This window comes from Gymnoscopelus microlampas (assembly GCF_963454915.1).
Source record: "Gymnoscopelus microlampas genome assembly, chromosome: 2".
NCBI lineage: Eukaryota > Metazoa > Chordata > Actinopteri > Myctophiformes > Myctophidae > Gymnoscopelus > Gymnoscopelus microlampas.
Window position 1 is genome coordinate 25,295,225 of NC_139939.1, and position 16,170 is coordinate 25,311,394.

At 41.4% G+C, this 16,170-nt stretch overlaps 1 protein-coding gene across 6 annotated transcripts in view; it reads left to right on the forward strand.

Moving 5' to 3' along the window:
* The window catches only part of tbc1d1 (TBC1 (tre-2/USP6, BUB2, cdc16) domain family, member 1), a 68,265-nt gene that overhangs the window by 19,710 nt on the left and 32,385 nt on the right, over nucleotides 1-16,170 (forward strand). For all 6 annotated transcript variants that reach the window (XR_014599811.1, XR_014599812.1, XM_084044459.1 and 3 more), the window contains 6 exons: nucleotides 4,002-4,616; nucleotides 10,929-11,018; nucleotides 11,114-11,218; nucleotides 11,997-12,129; nucleotides 12,825-12,916; nucleotides 15,692-15,808. Coding sequence is in view for 4 of the 6 variants with exons in the window: in XM_084044459.1 (XP_083900585.1) it covers nucleotides 4,002-4,616; nucleotides 10,929-11,018; nucleotides 11,114-11,218; nucleotides 11,997-12,129; nucleotides 12,825-12,916; nucleotides 15,692-15,808 (1,152 nt within the window). In the remaining 2 variants the exon portion in view is untranslated. The remainder of the gene's footprint in view (nucleotides 1-4,001; nucleotides 4,617-10,928; nucleotides 11,019-11,113; nucleotides 11,219-11,996; nucleotides 12,130-12,824; nucleotides 12,917-15,691; nucleotides 15,809-16,170) is intronic.

Sequence of the window (16,170 nt, forward strand, 5' to 3'; positions counted from 1 at the left end):
CAACAAACACCCACCCACACAGAACAGCCCCCACCCTCTGGTGGCATGCCTATGCCTATGCACCCACAGCAGTAAAACCTGGATGTGTAATAGACGTTGAACCTGAAAGTGTTTTTTCTTAAGTTGGTGAATTCATGGCAACAAAAATGATAGACAATCTGAGAGTGAAGGAGAAAAACAAGAGGAGATGAAAGGAAAGGAGATACTATAAAAGGGACACAAAGCATCCTTTGTGGTTTGTCATTTGTCGTACATTCAGTACAGGAAAACATCACAAGGCCTGCTCTTTTCCAGCCAGCTGTAGCAATCATTAGGCAACACTGTAAATCAGTTTAGCCCATGGAGAGGTGTGGCACTGGCACCTACTGTATGCTGATGTACTGTATGTATGGCCATGTCTGCTTCTATGTAATGTCTATAGTGTTACACCACAGATACAATATTGCATAGCATACTATATTCAAGTGCAATTAATGTGTTATTTTTGCATTGCAGGCTCAACTAAATTCACACTTAGTTACAATAACAGCAATACCAACTGCAAAAATGTCTCTGGCTGCTGCTGGGTTATTGAACCTGGATGTACAGTAGGGCCAGGGCTAGAGTTAGCCCTGGCATAGCCCTGGAATAGCTATCTATTCTATATACACACACATTATTGATTATATAGTAGATATACATATTAAAGCTATATTATGTAAAAACAATGATCTCCCTGCTCTTCTATTGAGACATTTTTTTTAGATCCTGTCTAGGTCGGACACAACCTTTCACACAATCCTGTTTCTGGTTTGACACAAATTTTTACCTGAAGTTCAAGTTAAATTTCTTTCCACAAAAAAATCCAGATTCCACTCTCTATTCTGTCGATTGAGAGAGAGACTCGCCCTGGCCCATTCTAACACTCATATTTCCAGCTGAGCAACTTTTTCCCCCAATAACTTTTACAGCAGCCACTGACTTTATTAAACAAGGTCTGTATTTGCTTCATAGAAATAATCATCATTTAAATTGTCGTAGCCTTATTAATGGCATCATGTTTCCGATTCTTCCTCTTAAGTGTATCAACAATAATAAAATAAATAATTGTATTTTGACTTACAGTGAAATGTAGATTTCAATGATGATATATATATATATATATATATATATATATATATATATATATATATATATACTTTTTAAAATAGTATGATAAATACAAATTCCTGAAGTTTCCCAAAACTAAACCTAATACTTTTTAGATTGTTAGTGATGGATTGTTAGATATTTATGTTTCAGTTTTACATAGTGTGGACTCTTATGCAATCTGTTTCAGGTCCAAGACATGACAAGGGTCACAATTATTAGACCTTATTTTATCATCTGGTTTATCCATTTCCAATACTGAAATCAATATTGGTGTCTCTGGTCATCGTATGATTGTTTTTGTCTCCATGTTGTGTTGTCCTCCTCTGATTCTCTCCCAGGCCCACTCCCTAATCCGATCTATCAAAAGCAACTAGACCTAAAGAATGACGCTGTTGAAACCCTCGGGTTGAACTACACCACTCGCACTCTTAGACAAGCCTGTAGGAGAGCCTAGGGAAAATAGACGAAAGACAAATTCTTATATGGAATCCTCAAGATTGTTTGAAGACCTACTAAACATCAGAGAGACAGACATCGAAGACAGAATTATATGCAGATTAGAATCATATTTAATTAACAGAAATGCTTGGGATGTAACAATACCAAAAACTCACGATGCGATAATATCATGATAACAAGTCTACAATATGATTGTAGCCAACGTTCAGGGCATACTTGCCAGCATTATGGAGCTAACCGAAACATCCAAGACTGATATCATAGACCCACCTTTGGGCATAACTGTCATCGCTTGCTCCATATACGGATATGACTGACATCACCATAATGTCACTAGCACCGCGGCCAAACCTATAAAGGCAAAGGGACCCCCACCCCAGGTTAAGTCAAGTCTCAGCAACACGCAAAGCACCCTTAACTCTCTTCAGAGTAACAGGCATCGATACAAGCGGCTCTTGAGTCCGGTTTTAACCAACCAGCCGATTATCAGTTCAACAATGATTTTTATGGCAATATTTAAAATGAATAAATAAAATGAATTATGTTCCAAATGTGTTTGTGTGATTAATGAGATGCACACTTGTTTGAGGCTTTGTGCTACTTTAACTTGTGTCTCTTGGTACAGAGCTGGCAGCACTGTTTGACTAAAACTAAGTTAGCTGCTAAGCTAAATGGCAAGGCTATGTTGCTCAGCCAACAACAACTGGTTAGATGTAACAAGGCTGTTTCACTCCCGTTAAAGGAGGAGTTCACCCAAGAAATGACTTATTTTATTTCAATTGCACGCCCCATGAAGCCTTGAATTCATGGATTTATTTTTGTTTTTGTCATTTTCCTAAGCCAACAATTTGATGACCGTGTGTATTTCCGGGAGGAGACACAAAGAATCTACTTTGTGTCTCCTACCGCATACGCTAGTCGGTAGGAGACGGGAATCAAATTATTAGCTTAGGAATGCAACAAAAACAAAAACAAGTCCATGAATTCAAGGCTTCATGGGGTGTGCAATTGATAGAAAATAAGTCATTTTTTGGATGAACTACTTCTTTAACACTGCTGCTGTTCAAACAAAACGATAACATTTTCGGCTTGAATACCTTTGGTAGACAATGATATTGTCACAAGGCCATGATAATATTGAGACATTTTAGTTAGTTAGTTATATAAACTCTACTTGTGTCACCTCAAGATGTCACTTAGGGGCCCGGACCACTGGCCTAGTGGTCCGGGCACCTAGGCTCCAATGTAGCCTGACATGCGTCGCAGGTTCGATTCCCAGCCTTTGCTGCATGTCACTCTTCATCTCTCTCTCCCCGTTTCCTGTCTACTTCACTTCACTATCAATAAAGGCACATAAAAGCCCAAAACATTAATCTTTAAAAAAAAGACAAAAAGGTTGCTTCTCCAAAATCATTTAATTAATTCACTACTCCTTTCTCACTTTATAGGAAGTTCTATGTAGGTCCTATATAGTGACCGCAGTCACTGCACACTTGTAAACATATAATGCACTGCAGAAGTGCATGTTTCATTTGTTATTTTTGAGGATTGAACAGTTTAACAATAGATGTTCACAATTAATGGTAGCTTACTATGCAGATATGGTTACTTGTTATACTGTATCTTGCTCACTCACACACATAGATTTTGTGAGTGTATAGAAGGATGTCTTGAACACTAAAAGCCTAAAGAGTCCGGGCTCAGGGAAATAATTTGTTTTATTCACACAGTTCCTTCTGTTCTATATAAGTGCCTTTTGCCAACAGTTTGTAAACAGAGATCCTTTTTAATCTATCCTTAAACCCTAGACCCCTTCAGACTCCACCTCACCCCAAAGCACTCCTCTCTCCTTGTATTATGAGAGATGCTAGCTCACTATATAAATATATCTTGGTCACTTGTTCGCATGTTTTTCTGACTTAGATTAGTTTTTATTGACCAAATTTTAAGAATGTTATTTAGAAGGTATGTTGTAAGACAGATGGTAGTTTCATTGTTTACCTTTACCTGGTATCCACATCTTTTTTTAGTCACTACATCGTTCTCTCTGCACTATTTACTGTATGTGTCTATTTACCTTGTTATTTATTGGTCAGAACTCATGCTTACTCTGCTTATTCCGATTTCGCACTTGTAATATATTGGATAAGAGTCTGTTAAGTGCCTAAATTGTAATTGTAAATGTGTGTAGTTCACTTTTGTAGGGACACATACGTACTGTATGTGTGCAGGGGACATGCATACAAACCTGTTCTAGACGGCTGGCCCCTTCGATGTCATGCCATAAAAAATAAATACAAATAAACTGTTTAACTCAGTACTGTTTAACTATTAATCAGTTCAAATTCTTGTCGGTTAAAAGGCTATTTATTAACATACTAATGTTAAGCTGTCCCCTCGTGTGTCACCAGGTGCCTGAGATCATCAGTACGCTGAGGCAGGCGGGTAAGAGCTCAGCACGCAGTGATGACATCACAACCGTGCCCAGCAACCCTTCAGCCACTGCATCCGGGGGCGGACCTTCCTCTGAAAGATGCCATACCTCCTCTTCCGTTTCCTCAACAAACACAACCTCCAAGGCACCCGCCACCACTGTCGTGTCCCCGACGACCTTTGCCAAGAAGTTCGAGGTTCTGTTCTGTGGCCGCGTCAGCGTCCCGCACAAAAAAGCCCCGCCCGCTCTGATAGACGAGTGCATTGAGAAGTTTGCCCAGTCACTTGGCTCCGGGGCAGGCGCCAATGGAGAAAATGCCGGGGGATTGGCTGGAGGGCTGAAGAGGGCGTTGGCCTTCCAGTCCAACGGTTTGGGGAATGGTGGGATTGGTAATGGGGGTAAGAACAGCCCCTCCAGTGGGAGACATCCAGTGCTGTTCAAACGAGACCCCAGCTTCCCCTCTCTGCAAGCCTTGGATGAGAATGGACTGTCACCAGAGTACACGCACAGCAGCACCTCAGCTCTCGCACACTCCCACTCTGCTGGAGTACTGCCCACCAGCCTGCGGGAGAACAGGACAATGCTGTTTATGGTAGGGATACAAGAAATCAACATACATTTTTCTAATCAAATACAGCAAGTCCTCAGTGAGTACTGTTTTTGTAGTCACTTTTTAAAAACGCAAGATGAATGTAGCACTGCACACCACCACACTGGACAGCAACTCTACTTGGCCAGATTCAGAGTCCTAAATTGCTAATAAAAATAACACCCAAAACTATGAAACTGATTCTATTGCATCAGGCCAAGGTCCCAGATTATGTTTGTTATCTCTAGATGGGGGCTATTGATCATAAACTGATATTTCATTTGTAACATGTTACCAGGACACAAGAGCAACAAGGATATCTTGTGTTTAATAATAGCCACTAGAACAATTGGGGTAAAGTTTGTAAACCTGAGCTGTTAAGGTTGTCTGACTTAGCTCCAAATATGCCGTGAGGGCAATGAATCCTTCATCTTCACTTATGGAAAATGTCTGCATATCTTAGATTGCCATGCCTGCAATGAGGTTATTGGTTATTAATTCTGTCGGGTCGTTCCACCACAGATGATGTTGTATTTTATTTTAACACTTTACTTCAACCTGGCACAGTTTACATTTAGCTTGGTCTCTTCATTCATCCAAGTCAAAGTAGTGCCATGTGTTTTTTAGGCTGTAGGCAAAACTGTCAGAGGGCAGTGAAGCTGTACTGTAGGTCTACGTCAGCCATTACCTCCACCAGGCAGGGCGGAGATTATGTTTTTGGGTGTGTGTGTGTGTGTGTCTGTGTCCGCAGCTAATCTCGTAAATAGTACACCAATCAGCGCCATATTTCTTGCGCATGCTGTCAGTAGGCCAAGGAACTTAATTCTTAATAATCTCAGATGGACCGTCCCTCCAGGCTACGGGATACACATCTGCCAGGCTACAGAGTGGAACTAACCAGTTGGGCGCAAGCTGTTCATCCGTCATCTACTACTAGCCAATTACAATGCTCTTGTCGCTCCGTCACAACCAAAAAAAAATGTATGCATGTAAACAAGTATATTTTTCAGTGGATCGCTTAGTTACACGTTGCTCTTGTGAAGTAGTTTGTTCTTACTGGTGATTATAAACGTTGCTATGTTTTATCATCCTTATAGCGCCTATGGATGCACACATAGAGAGGGGAAGTGACAGAGAGAGAGAGGGCGTATTTATAACATTTTAATGCAAGTGAATATTATATTTGATGTGAAAGCACATCAGTGATCACACATCAGTGGCAGCACTGACAGCCAGAGAAAGTATAATGAATCAGATGAGCTTGGTCAGCTGCTTGACACGTCACATACAGTACATCGCCCACATACTGTAGTGCTGCACATGCGTTTAAGTGTATCTGCCTGAACTAGCTCGCAGGCTACGCATCATTCCCATAAGTGACTTAACCTCTGATCACTGACCTGTTATCTTAAAACCAGTCCCTCTGACCCTGTAAAGTATCATTCATAGTCGGACGTAAGGATACGTAACGAGCGCTGGCGCTCCTTACGTTGTCGTTTTTGTCTCCCCCTCCGTCAATTGCGGCTCCAGTATTTCCGTCCGTTCAGTCGACATTCACCGTCAGCCCGATGGACGTTTACTACGTTTTGCCCGTAGTACCACTGGGCTACAATGCTAGTTTCATAGCATTGTAACCTGTAGCCAGATTTTGTGAGAGAAATAAGTAACCAGGTCTATGAAAACAAGCCCAAAAGAATCGACTAGGCCACACATGAACAGTGGTGGAAAAAATACTCAAATGTTTTACTTAAGTAAAAGTATCACTACTTAAAGTACCAAAAGTAAAAGTACAAAAATGTTTGAAAATAGCCGATCTACAAGCTCACAATGCGACGCGTTGTGTGAGCTTGTAGATCGGCCTATGTATAAAATAGGGCTAAAGTGGTTAATGTATGTTTCATAATATCATCATTTATATCTGAAAAGTAACTAGTAACTAAAGTTTTCAAATAATTGTAGTGGAGTAAAAGTACAATATTTGCCTCTGAGATGTAGAGTAAAAGTAAAAGTATTGGAAATTGGAAATACTCAAGTAAAGTACAATTACCTCTTTACACCACTGCATATGAAAATAGCAGATCTACAATATATATTTGAGAATCACTGGTTTAAATAATAATTGGCCCAAATAAGCAACTACACTTTAGAAACAAGCCCAAATAAAACCACAACCACCAATAAAAAATGGCTTGTTTGTTTACAAGCAACTATACAGAAGAATAAGCCCAAAGTCGCTTATAATAAGCAGACATGGCAACGTTGGGTACGTGCAATCTCTCTCTCCTAAATAACTATGCATGGTCCGTAAAGAACGGACGTAATCCCTCACCCCGTGACGGACGTTTCAGACCCATCTAGGGACTATGAACGGGCCTTAAGGTAGAGAAGAGAGCAGGATCTGCACACATAATCACAGACAGACTGTGAAAAAGCAGGATCTGCACATAATCATGGACAGACGGTGAGAAAGCATGTATGATCTTCGCACATAATCATGGACTCTTGGACAGTAACCACTTTCACCCTGGCATCCCCATTTTGGGAATGTCATTATAGTTCACAACGCCTTGCGGTGCAACGCATTGTGAGCTTGTATATCGGCTAATTTCACTATTTGTCATACGAGAAAGTATATAGGGCTTAAGTGATAAAGAAACCATCCACCTAAAGATGTGCTGTGTAGCAGCAACACTGGCTGATGAGTATTGATTTTGGCCAACCTTGTTCAATTTGGAATTGGCATTGGCAACAGAGATGGAATTGGAAAGGGGAGAGGGAAATGGAAGGAGACACTGACAGGAACGAAAGTCACAGTATGTTTGTGCTTGCTCTGCGCTTTGTTTTAACAAGGTGAGAGATGTTCTATATCTATTTTCAACTGATTTTGACCCAGTGTCCACCATCTTGAAACCTGGGGGACCACCACTTTTGTGTCGGGTGGGTCCATAGTGGTGGGGGGGTTCATTTTTTTTTTACTTGTTACTCACTCACTAATCACTATCACAGGCTACATTCATGAGCTGGACAAAAGAAAAAGTTTTCAAAGCATTTTATTATCAGTAAAGAGCAGGGATATCATTTGGCAAGAAGCACAACATTTTTGTTGGATATATTGCCACATTTGAATGCATCAACTATTTATTTTTTCCCTGGACCAAGCAGCTCAGCCCAAGTCCTCTGAAAATAATTCCCTTTCAGTCAATCACACAAATATGTGATGTGAGACAAATGTATTTCTGTGCGCATTAGCAGCGACCGGATGTTTACATCGTAAGCGCTCACTTGACTTTTGGAAATGTTAGATTCGACTTAAGTTAATTATTCACAAACAAGAAACAAGAGTAGCAAATAAAGGTAAAAGTAACATTAAAAAAGCCTGTTCTATAGGCTTCATGTAGCATGTGTTCTGCTGGTTGATAGTTGTACTTTTCCCACATGAGAGCTCAGCTCAGGCAGTAAGTTCAATTTGACAGAATATGTCATGTGGGCAGTTTTGGATAGAAAAAGATTAAGCATGCCCCCCCAGGCTAAGAAACTTATTTCAAGTAAAGGCTGATCATCAGATCTGGCAATCCTATTTAATCCTAAGTGTGTTGGGGCCACCCTGGTGTCAGCTACCATGCTGTAATTCCCACGCCACGACTAACCTGGCTTTTTTGTTGTGTGGGTGTCTCGAATATTTATTTTCATGTTTCTTTTTATGCGTTTGTTGTCTCCGCCAGGCCGAAAGGCCCTGTCTGTCCGTCCGTCCGTCTGTGATCAACTTATCTCCGGCACCGTTGGCTTGATCGCAGCGAAACTGTGCACGCACACTCCCAGGATGCCAATTCAGAAATTCTGCCCCAAATTGTTCTCATGGCCCTGTTATAGCACCACCAAAATGTCTCATATCATGAACACAGCATATCATGAACACAGCACAATTTCGGTGAAATTGTGCACGCACATTCTCACTAGGCCGGAGAAATGCCACTTGAAAAATATCAAATCAGCCTCATGGTGGTGCTATAACAGGCCGATTCGTGTTTTTACCTATAACTGCACCAATCTGTGTAAAACTTTGTATGTGCACTCCCTAGAGGCCAAGGAAAAACCTTTGCCCTGCATTTTTCACATCTGCCTTTTATAGCGCCACCAGGAGGCCGACTTATGTAAAACATATTTTTGGATATTGCTCCTCCAGATTGTATCCAAATTTCACGCAAATCGGTACACATGATCTCTATAGTCATGTGATCAAGACGGATCGGTTTGATTTTTCATATTCCATCCTGATTGGCTAAGATTGACATCTTAAGTTTGCAGGAGTGGCCCATTTGGAACAAAATGCCGCAAATCATGAACGCAGCATCCAATTGTGGTGAAACTTTGCACGCACATTTGCACTAATAAGTTGAGGAACAAATGGCACCCTTTCTACATTGCCCTATTACAGCGCCACCAAGAAGGCCGATTTTTGCAAAATATTTTTTTTTCATATTAATACTCCTACAAATGTCCAAACATCACGCAAATCGGTACATAATTATTATCTCTTAAGTCAACTGATCTGTCCAATTTTTCACATTCCAACCTGATTGGCGAATTCTGAACATTGCTGGCCCGCACTAACCTACCTGACCTGGCGGAGACCTGTGCTCCGACTAGGAACAGTTTTTCTAGTTCATTATGCTATGACTTAGCTGTTTGGTGCTGGGGGTGGGGGGTAGATGTTCTATCTGGTAGGATAAAGGTAGGGATGAGGTAAAGGGCCTTCTCACTGATCTGAGTCATAACTAACACACAGCTTACACACCACTTTGTTCAGTGACAAGAGGGCTTTGAAGTGAAGTGCAACTTCACAGATTTATCACAAGGACACATATGTGAGGTCAAATGCAAACTCGCTGTACACTGACATGCCCACAGCAGACCCCCCCTCCACCCCTTTGACTCAGCATGTACTATGCTGCTGACTGCTGATCAAAATGACATCACTTCCGCTGCCCTCCCTGACCTCGGTTTGACCTTATTGACCCCCCGTTAATGCCACCCTTCCTGTTCTCCTTCCAGAACAGGAAGTTGTCAGCATTGGTGCAGGAAGCAGGGGGTATTTTTCAGCAGACACAGATTTATTCTTATCAACCACATCCTGCTGGTGCCATCATGACACACATCAAGACCTCATCATCGTGACATCATGAGCCCTCGTTCCCATCCACAGTTTAAAAAACATGTTTTTAAGTCCCTGGAATTAACCCCCCCCCCCCCCCCCCATTTAAGTATTTGGTATTTGACACTGAGGTCCAAAAGAGCATGAGGTTGAACTTGACATCACAGAAGAGATACTCTGAGACTTTGAAGACATGTGATTTAAACACCACATGTTCAGTGACGAATTGGGGAATTCTCCTTGAGTGATGTTGACTCAATCTTGACGTAAATTTGGGATTGCCCATAAAGTGGAACAAGGACACAAAGGGACTGAATGGAAAAGTAGAATTTAAACCATATATGGTAGGTTGTTGCATCATACAGGACTGACGACTACAGACTGGCCTCCAAGTACTCTGATAACGTGTACAGGCTGTATTATATATAGTATTAGGCTGTACTTAGTGCTGTAACAGTCCACGATCACAACACCAGAGGCAACTCCACGGATCATGTTCAACCAAGATTTGGCACAACAAAGGGAATGAACGGCCTGGGCCGTGGCGTTGCGGTCCAGGCACCCTCGGTTGAAATCCCTTAACTGACAGCGTGTCGCGGGTTCGCGTCCCGTTCCCGACGACCTTTGCTGCGTGTCTTCCCCCATCTCTCTCCCCGTTTCCTGTCAGCCTACTTTCACTGTCCCTCTCCAAATAAAGCTATAAAAAGCCCCAAAAAAAAATATTAAAAAAAAAAAAAAAAAACAAAGGGAATGAACTCATTCTCATGCTATACAACAAAAATGTGGAATGCCCTACCAAAAGGAGTGTAAAACTCTACTCACTTTCAAAACTGCCCTAAAGAGACACCTTCAGGAGGCTGCAATGCCCCTGTCAAAGTCTTAACATAACCCCCCCCCCCCAGGTTACTGGTATGTTTCATACCAGTAACCTGTAAGCTGATCGTATGCAGTTCTGTATAGGAGTGTATATCTGTCTGTCTCTTATATGTCATCATGATTTGTGTGCGTGGGAAGGGAACTCATTTTAAACAAGCTTAGTGCTTTTATGAGTTATCCAGTTTAGTAGACCTTGTGTTGTGAATTGTACTTCCATGTACTGTTTCTCATGTCTTACTAAATAAAGTACATCAATCAAAAACTCTATTGCTCATTATGTGTTTTAGGTGGGGAGGTCTCAGATCTTCCTAGTTAGCCCAGACACTAAGAAGGTTGCCATCGAGAAGAGCTTCAGAGAAATCTCCTTCTGCTCACAGGTATGTACTGTACAGATGCATTTGGTTAGGGTTAGTGTGCGTACTGTATGGTTAAATTCTCAATTCTGATCACTGCCTGGACATTTTCTCCATAGGGTATCCATCACGTGGATCACTTTGGCTTCATTTGCAGGGAGACGGTGGACGGAGGGAGCTGCCACTTTGTCTGCTATATCTTCCAGTGTACAGATGAATCACTGGTAAGATGGGGAAGCAGAGTGTACACGGGTTAGAAGAATGATGTCATTGTAGCTCTGAAAGGAATATACAGTGATGGCGGAATGAATGGATATGCACTGGAAAGTAGACTACACAGAAATGCTGATTACTGCACAGTTAAATCATCGGTTAATTTATCCATTTGTAACTCCCAAGAGTGTACAAATGTAACCAAATGGACCCGTAACTCTCAGAGTTAAAGGTGCTATAGACTACATTCAGCTGCTAGAAAAATTTCACACTCCACATCACAGCACCTCTTTGACATAAGGTTAGTTATTATTTCCCCGAGTTGTGTCTATAAGGCAGCAGTCATGCAGTTCGCAGCATTGTAATGCAGAGCCTACCTCCAAATGTCTGTTTAGGGAAAGAAAGTACCTTCCCCAACGAAAATGGAAGCTGCAGTGATAATGGCCGCTATGAGCTGACAGATGTAAACAAAACTGAACCTGAAACGTTTAAAAAATATATTATTTCACAATCATTATAATTTCTTTGGGGAATACTTTTATTCCACACTCTTATAAAAGCTCTGTGGATGTTTTCTTTTCTTTTTATTATTCGTCTACATACACATCTTCATCATGTATGAATCCCGGTTTACACACGTACACATATACATTGATACTGTAGATATGTACAAATATGTCCATGTACTGTATATGCTTTCTTGTCAATAAAAAACAATCAATCAAATAAACAATCACCCATAAATGAACACTGAGGGTATTACTGTGTGGGTACTGTGCTTTCACATAGGTGGATGAGATCATGCTGACTCTGAAGCAGGCGTTTTCCGTGGCGGCTCTGCTGCGCAGCGAGAGGACCCAGAGCCAGCAGTGTGACAGCTGCCCCATGCAGCAGCTACACAGACTGTGTGAGGGGATCGAAGGTAGGAAACTACTCACCCTGTTTGAAAACCACAACGCACTGAATACAGGCCCGTGTTTGCCCATCTCATGGTGTCATTTTCTAAGAAGAGTGCATATCGTTGCAGACGGGTGGAAACCTTGTATGTCCAAAACTGTGACTTTTCAGGAAATGGACAAAAAGTACCGGTGCTACAATGGAGCCAATGTGGTTATTTAGTCATAAGCTCTTGTTAATACTTTTAATTGGTTAAATTTGTATAAAACCCACAGCGTGTCTGTGGCTTAATCACTTTCGCCTTTGTTTTTAATTAAGTAATACCAAAATAATAGATAATTATACATGCTCACAGCGTGACTCGTGATCTTGGAGATCGGTTATTTTTGCTACTTTTGTGTGAGACTGTAGTTGGCATTGGTTTGCAAAAAAACATAAAAAGTTGAAATATGGAGATAAGAGGTTTCTGCCATACAGCAACAATATGAAATAGTAGCGGTGCATTATTTAGCACGTGCCTTTATTGACTTTGTTCAGCAGAGATCTCAAATGATTTGATTCATCTCATATGATTTATACTGTAGGTACGTAGTTGTGTTGTGTTTTCTAGGAAGTCATTTTCTAGGAAGTCATGCAAAGTAAACAAACCGGTTGGTCACCATCAGTTGTCACAGTTCCATATCTAAAGGGTATTGTTTTATGTGTGTGTACTATTTTAAGGTCTTCATCCAGCTAAGACTAAGTTGGAGCTTCAGAAACACTTGGCCTCACTGGACAACCAAGAGCAAGCTTCAGTATTTGAGAACACGATGGTAATGTGTGTGTGTGTGTGTGTGTGTGTGTGTGTGTGTGTGTGTGTGTGTGTGTGTGTGTTAGGTAATTATTACATAATTACCTAATCGCAATTATTTGAGATCACACAGTATCCTGGTGTCTAGTATGCATGTAAACATAATGAATCCTAAAGAACTGAACATTTTGTTGGACCCTACTTTAGGATTAGGGTTTAGGTTTAAGGTCTGGTAAAAAATATCACCAGCACTCACTGCAAGTCCTTTCAGGATCTTTTATTTTAATGACCCAGCAGTAGCAGACATTTCGGCCAGAGCCCTCCGCAGCTGATGATCAATTATCATCCTAAAAGCACTTTCAGTCAGTGCTGGTGATAATTTTAGCTGGAATGTTTAAGTTAGGTTAAGGTCAAGTGTAACTAGACGCGTCGCAATTGGCAATTGCAAAGTGTGGTTGCGCCGACGCCGGTCGGGACTCGAGTAATACGCCGGGAGGAATACCGTCGGAGACTGCGCCAATCACATTTTCACGTCACTCCTGAGATCGCTTGCGTTTCATATTGAAGGGACTGACCCCCCCAAATATCATGTTTTTGCATCAAACGGTGACGTTTTGCGCATTTGTGGCGCCCCCTATGGATCAAAGTGGAAATGCTTTTGGGGATTGGTTTAGTATACCACCCTTGACATGTGATTCAATTTTGGGATTGACCGGACGTTTCGTTGGTGATTTATGGCATTTTTTGTCAAACGGGCCCCTCCCGCTAACTTTGGAAGCCATTTACGGACGAACGGTACGGACTATTAAAATGCTGCTTGGATAGGTTTATCGCATGGGTCCATAGATCACGTGTACCGATTTTTGTGAGATTTGGAAAAAAATTGCAGGAAAAGGAGCAAAAAGTGCGTTTTGAAGAAAATTCAAAATGGCGGAAAGTCTATCCTGACGCAAATGGGCGTGGCCTATATGGGGAGATGCGTCGTGACCCAAGGAATCCAGGGCAAAAGAAATTTTGATTTTACGACCTACGGTTCAAGAGTTATAGGCCAAAAGGTAAAGTGGGCCGTTATAGCGCCACCATGTGGCCGACTGGTGTGATTATTTTCATAATAATTTTGCAAAAAACTATTAACCTCCCCTCCAAATCTTGTAACTGTAGCCCTTACGGTTTCCGAGGAAGAAATACTTGAATGGGATTTTTTGCAATTCCCATTAAAGTGGATGGGGAAATTTAATGCACTAATAAATCAATATCAAAAAAACTATCCTGACGCAAATGGGCGTGGCCTATATGGGGAGATGCGTCGTCACCCAAGGAATCCAGGTGAAAAGAAATTTTGATTTTAGGACCTACGGTTCAAGAGTTACGGGCCAAAACGTAAAGGGGGCTGTTATAGCGCCACCATGAGGCCGAATGGTGTGATATTTTTTTAAATAATTTGGGACTTAATTATGAATTTTCCCTCCAAATCTGATAACTCTAGCTCTTAAGGTTTCTGAGAAAAAAATACTTGAATTTGAGTTTTTTCACTTTTACATTAAAGTGGATGGGGGACATTTAATGCACTAATAAATCAATATCAATTAAACTATTCAACCAATCTCTTAGCAAAATACAAGCGCACGATTCCCGATTTAGACGGTCATTTTGACATATGGCACAACATTGGGGGATAAAAACTGTGGGAGGAGATGCGGTTTGAAAAAAGTTTATCTATAAAGAAAGAATAAAGTGTATAGAGTAGTCTGGTTGCCCTGTTGGGCAACCACACTAATAACAAACCAGTGTGTGCACATACATGTATTCACCTCATGAACTTGTGAATGTGCAGTAGAGAGTTTGGGAGTCAGAGAAGTGTTTGATTCCCCAGGGGGGGGGGGGGGGGGGGTGCCATCCGAGATGAAAATGCAGCGAATCAAACCTGTCGGTCCACAAGCCTAACTCACTGCATCATGAACGAATCGAAGCGAAACGAAGTTCTTCATATGCTGTAGGATTCACAATGACACACATACCTTTCTTTCAAGAGGGCATGCATGTTTTTACCATGCTTGGTGTTCCAAATGCCAGTACGCTCTTAAACATACAGTACAGACTGTATGTTTATACTGGAGACTGCACTACACAGCTTGCTGTCTGTGGTCTACAGGGTCTCCTGACAAAACCCCATTTCTTCAGATGCTATAATTTGATCAGTGTGGTCTTCTTATTATTTTTCCAGTGAATGTTGCTTGCTTGTTGCTGTTTTACATTCCATTCTTCTGATTATTGCTGACTACTGTTTGAGTATGTTCTGTACTTGTAAACCCTTCCTGCATATGGTTAGGGGGCCATCTGCTGGTGATAGACCTGAACTACAGTAGCAGGAGTACTGAATCAGTCTTGAATGCACACACACTGAGTAAATGTTCACTTCTTTGGGAACCTCCATATTCCCAAACATTTCTTGTGACACAGTTTTGATTCAACTCTGCAGCCTATTGTGTAGGTTTGTCTAACATACTTAAGCTGTTTATTTACTCCTAGCTTGGGAGCGAACACTTTATCCCATTGGCCAACCTTAAATTTCAGAAACAAGATCATATTTACTTTCTATTCTTTCTTTGGCTGGAATATGACTTATTTTTTTCTTGCTATTGAAAACCATCCACTGCATGGATTGTACCAATTCCTCCGCCAGTATTTTTTCAATTACCAATCTTCTGACTATATTGAAACGGATAGATATTACACTAGCATTAGGAACTATGAAAGGACATAATTCAAAAATATTTTACACCATATCATGTTACAGAGGGCTCGCCCTAAGAACGACCAGGAGGAGAATGAGCTGGTGATGGCCAGTCTGAGGAGCCTGTACGAGGACAGACAGAAGAACCACCAGCACACACAGCATGCAGAGAGCAAACAGGTACAGCACCCGTTCACATACTTACTTACTATCGCTCCTTTTCATGGAGCATAGGCCATTGACTACAGTCCGCCAGAGTCCGCCTCTATCATGGGATTTATTTTCCAGCTGATATTGGGTTTCCGGAGCGTGTGGCCGATCCATCCCCAACTTTTTCTTTTAATCTCCTCTTCCACTGGTGGTAGACCTGCTCTCTGCCAGAGATCCTTACAGTAGACATTACATCTAACTAGGGCTGGGACTTTAACTGATTAATTTAGATGAATTAATTCCAGAAAATTAACGCGATTAAAAAAATGTATCGCATTTTAATCGCGCTTAGTTTAATGCACCACAGAACTCACTCTCACTGGACGAGTTTC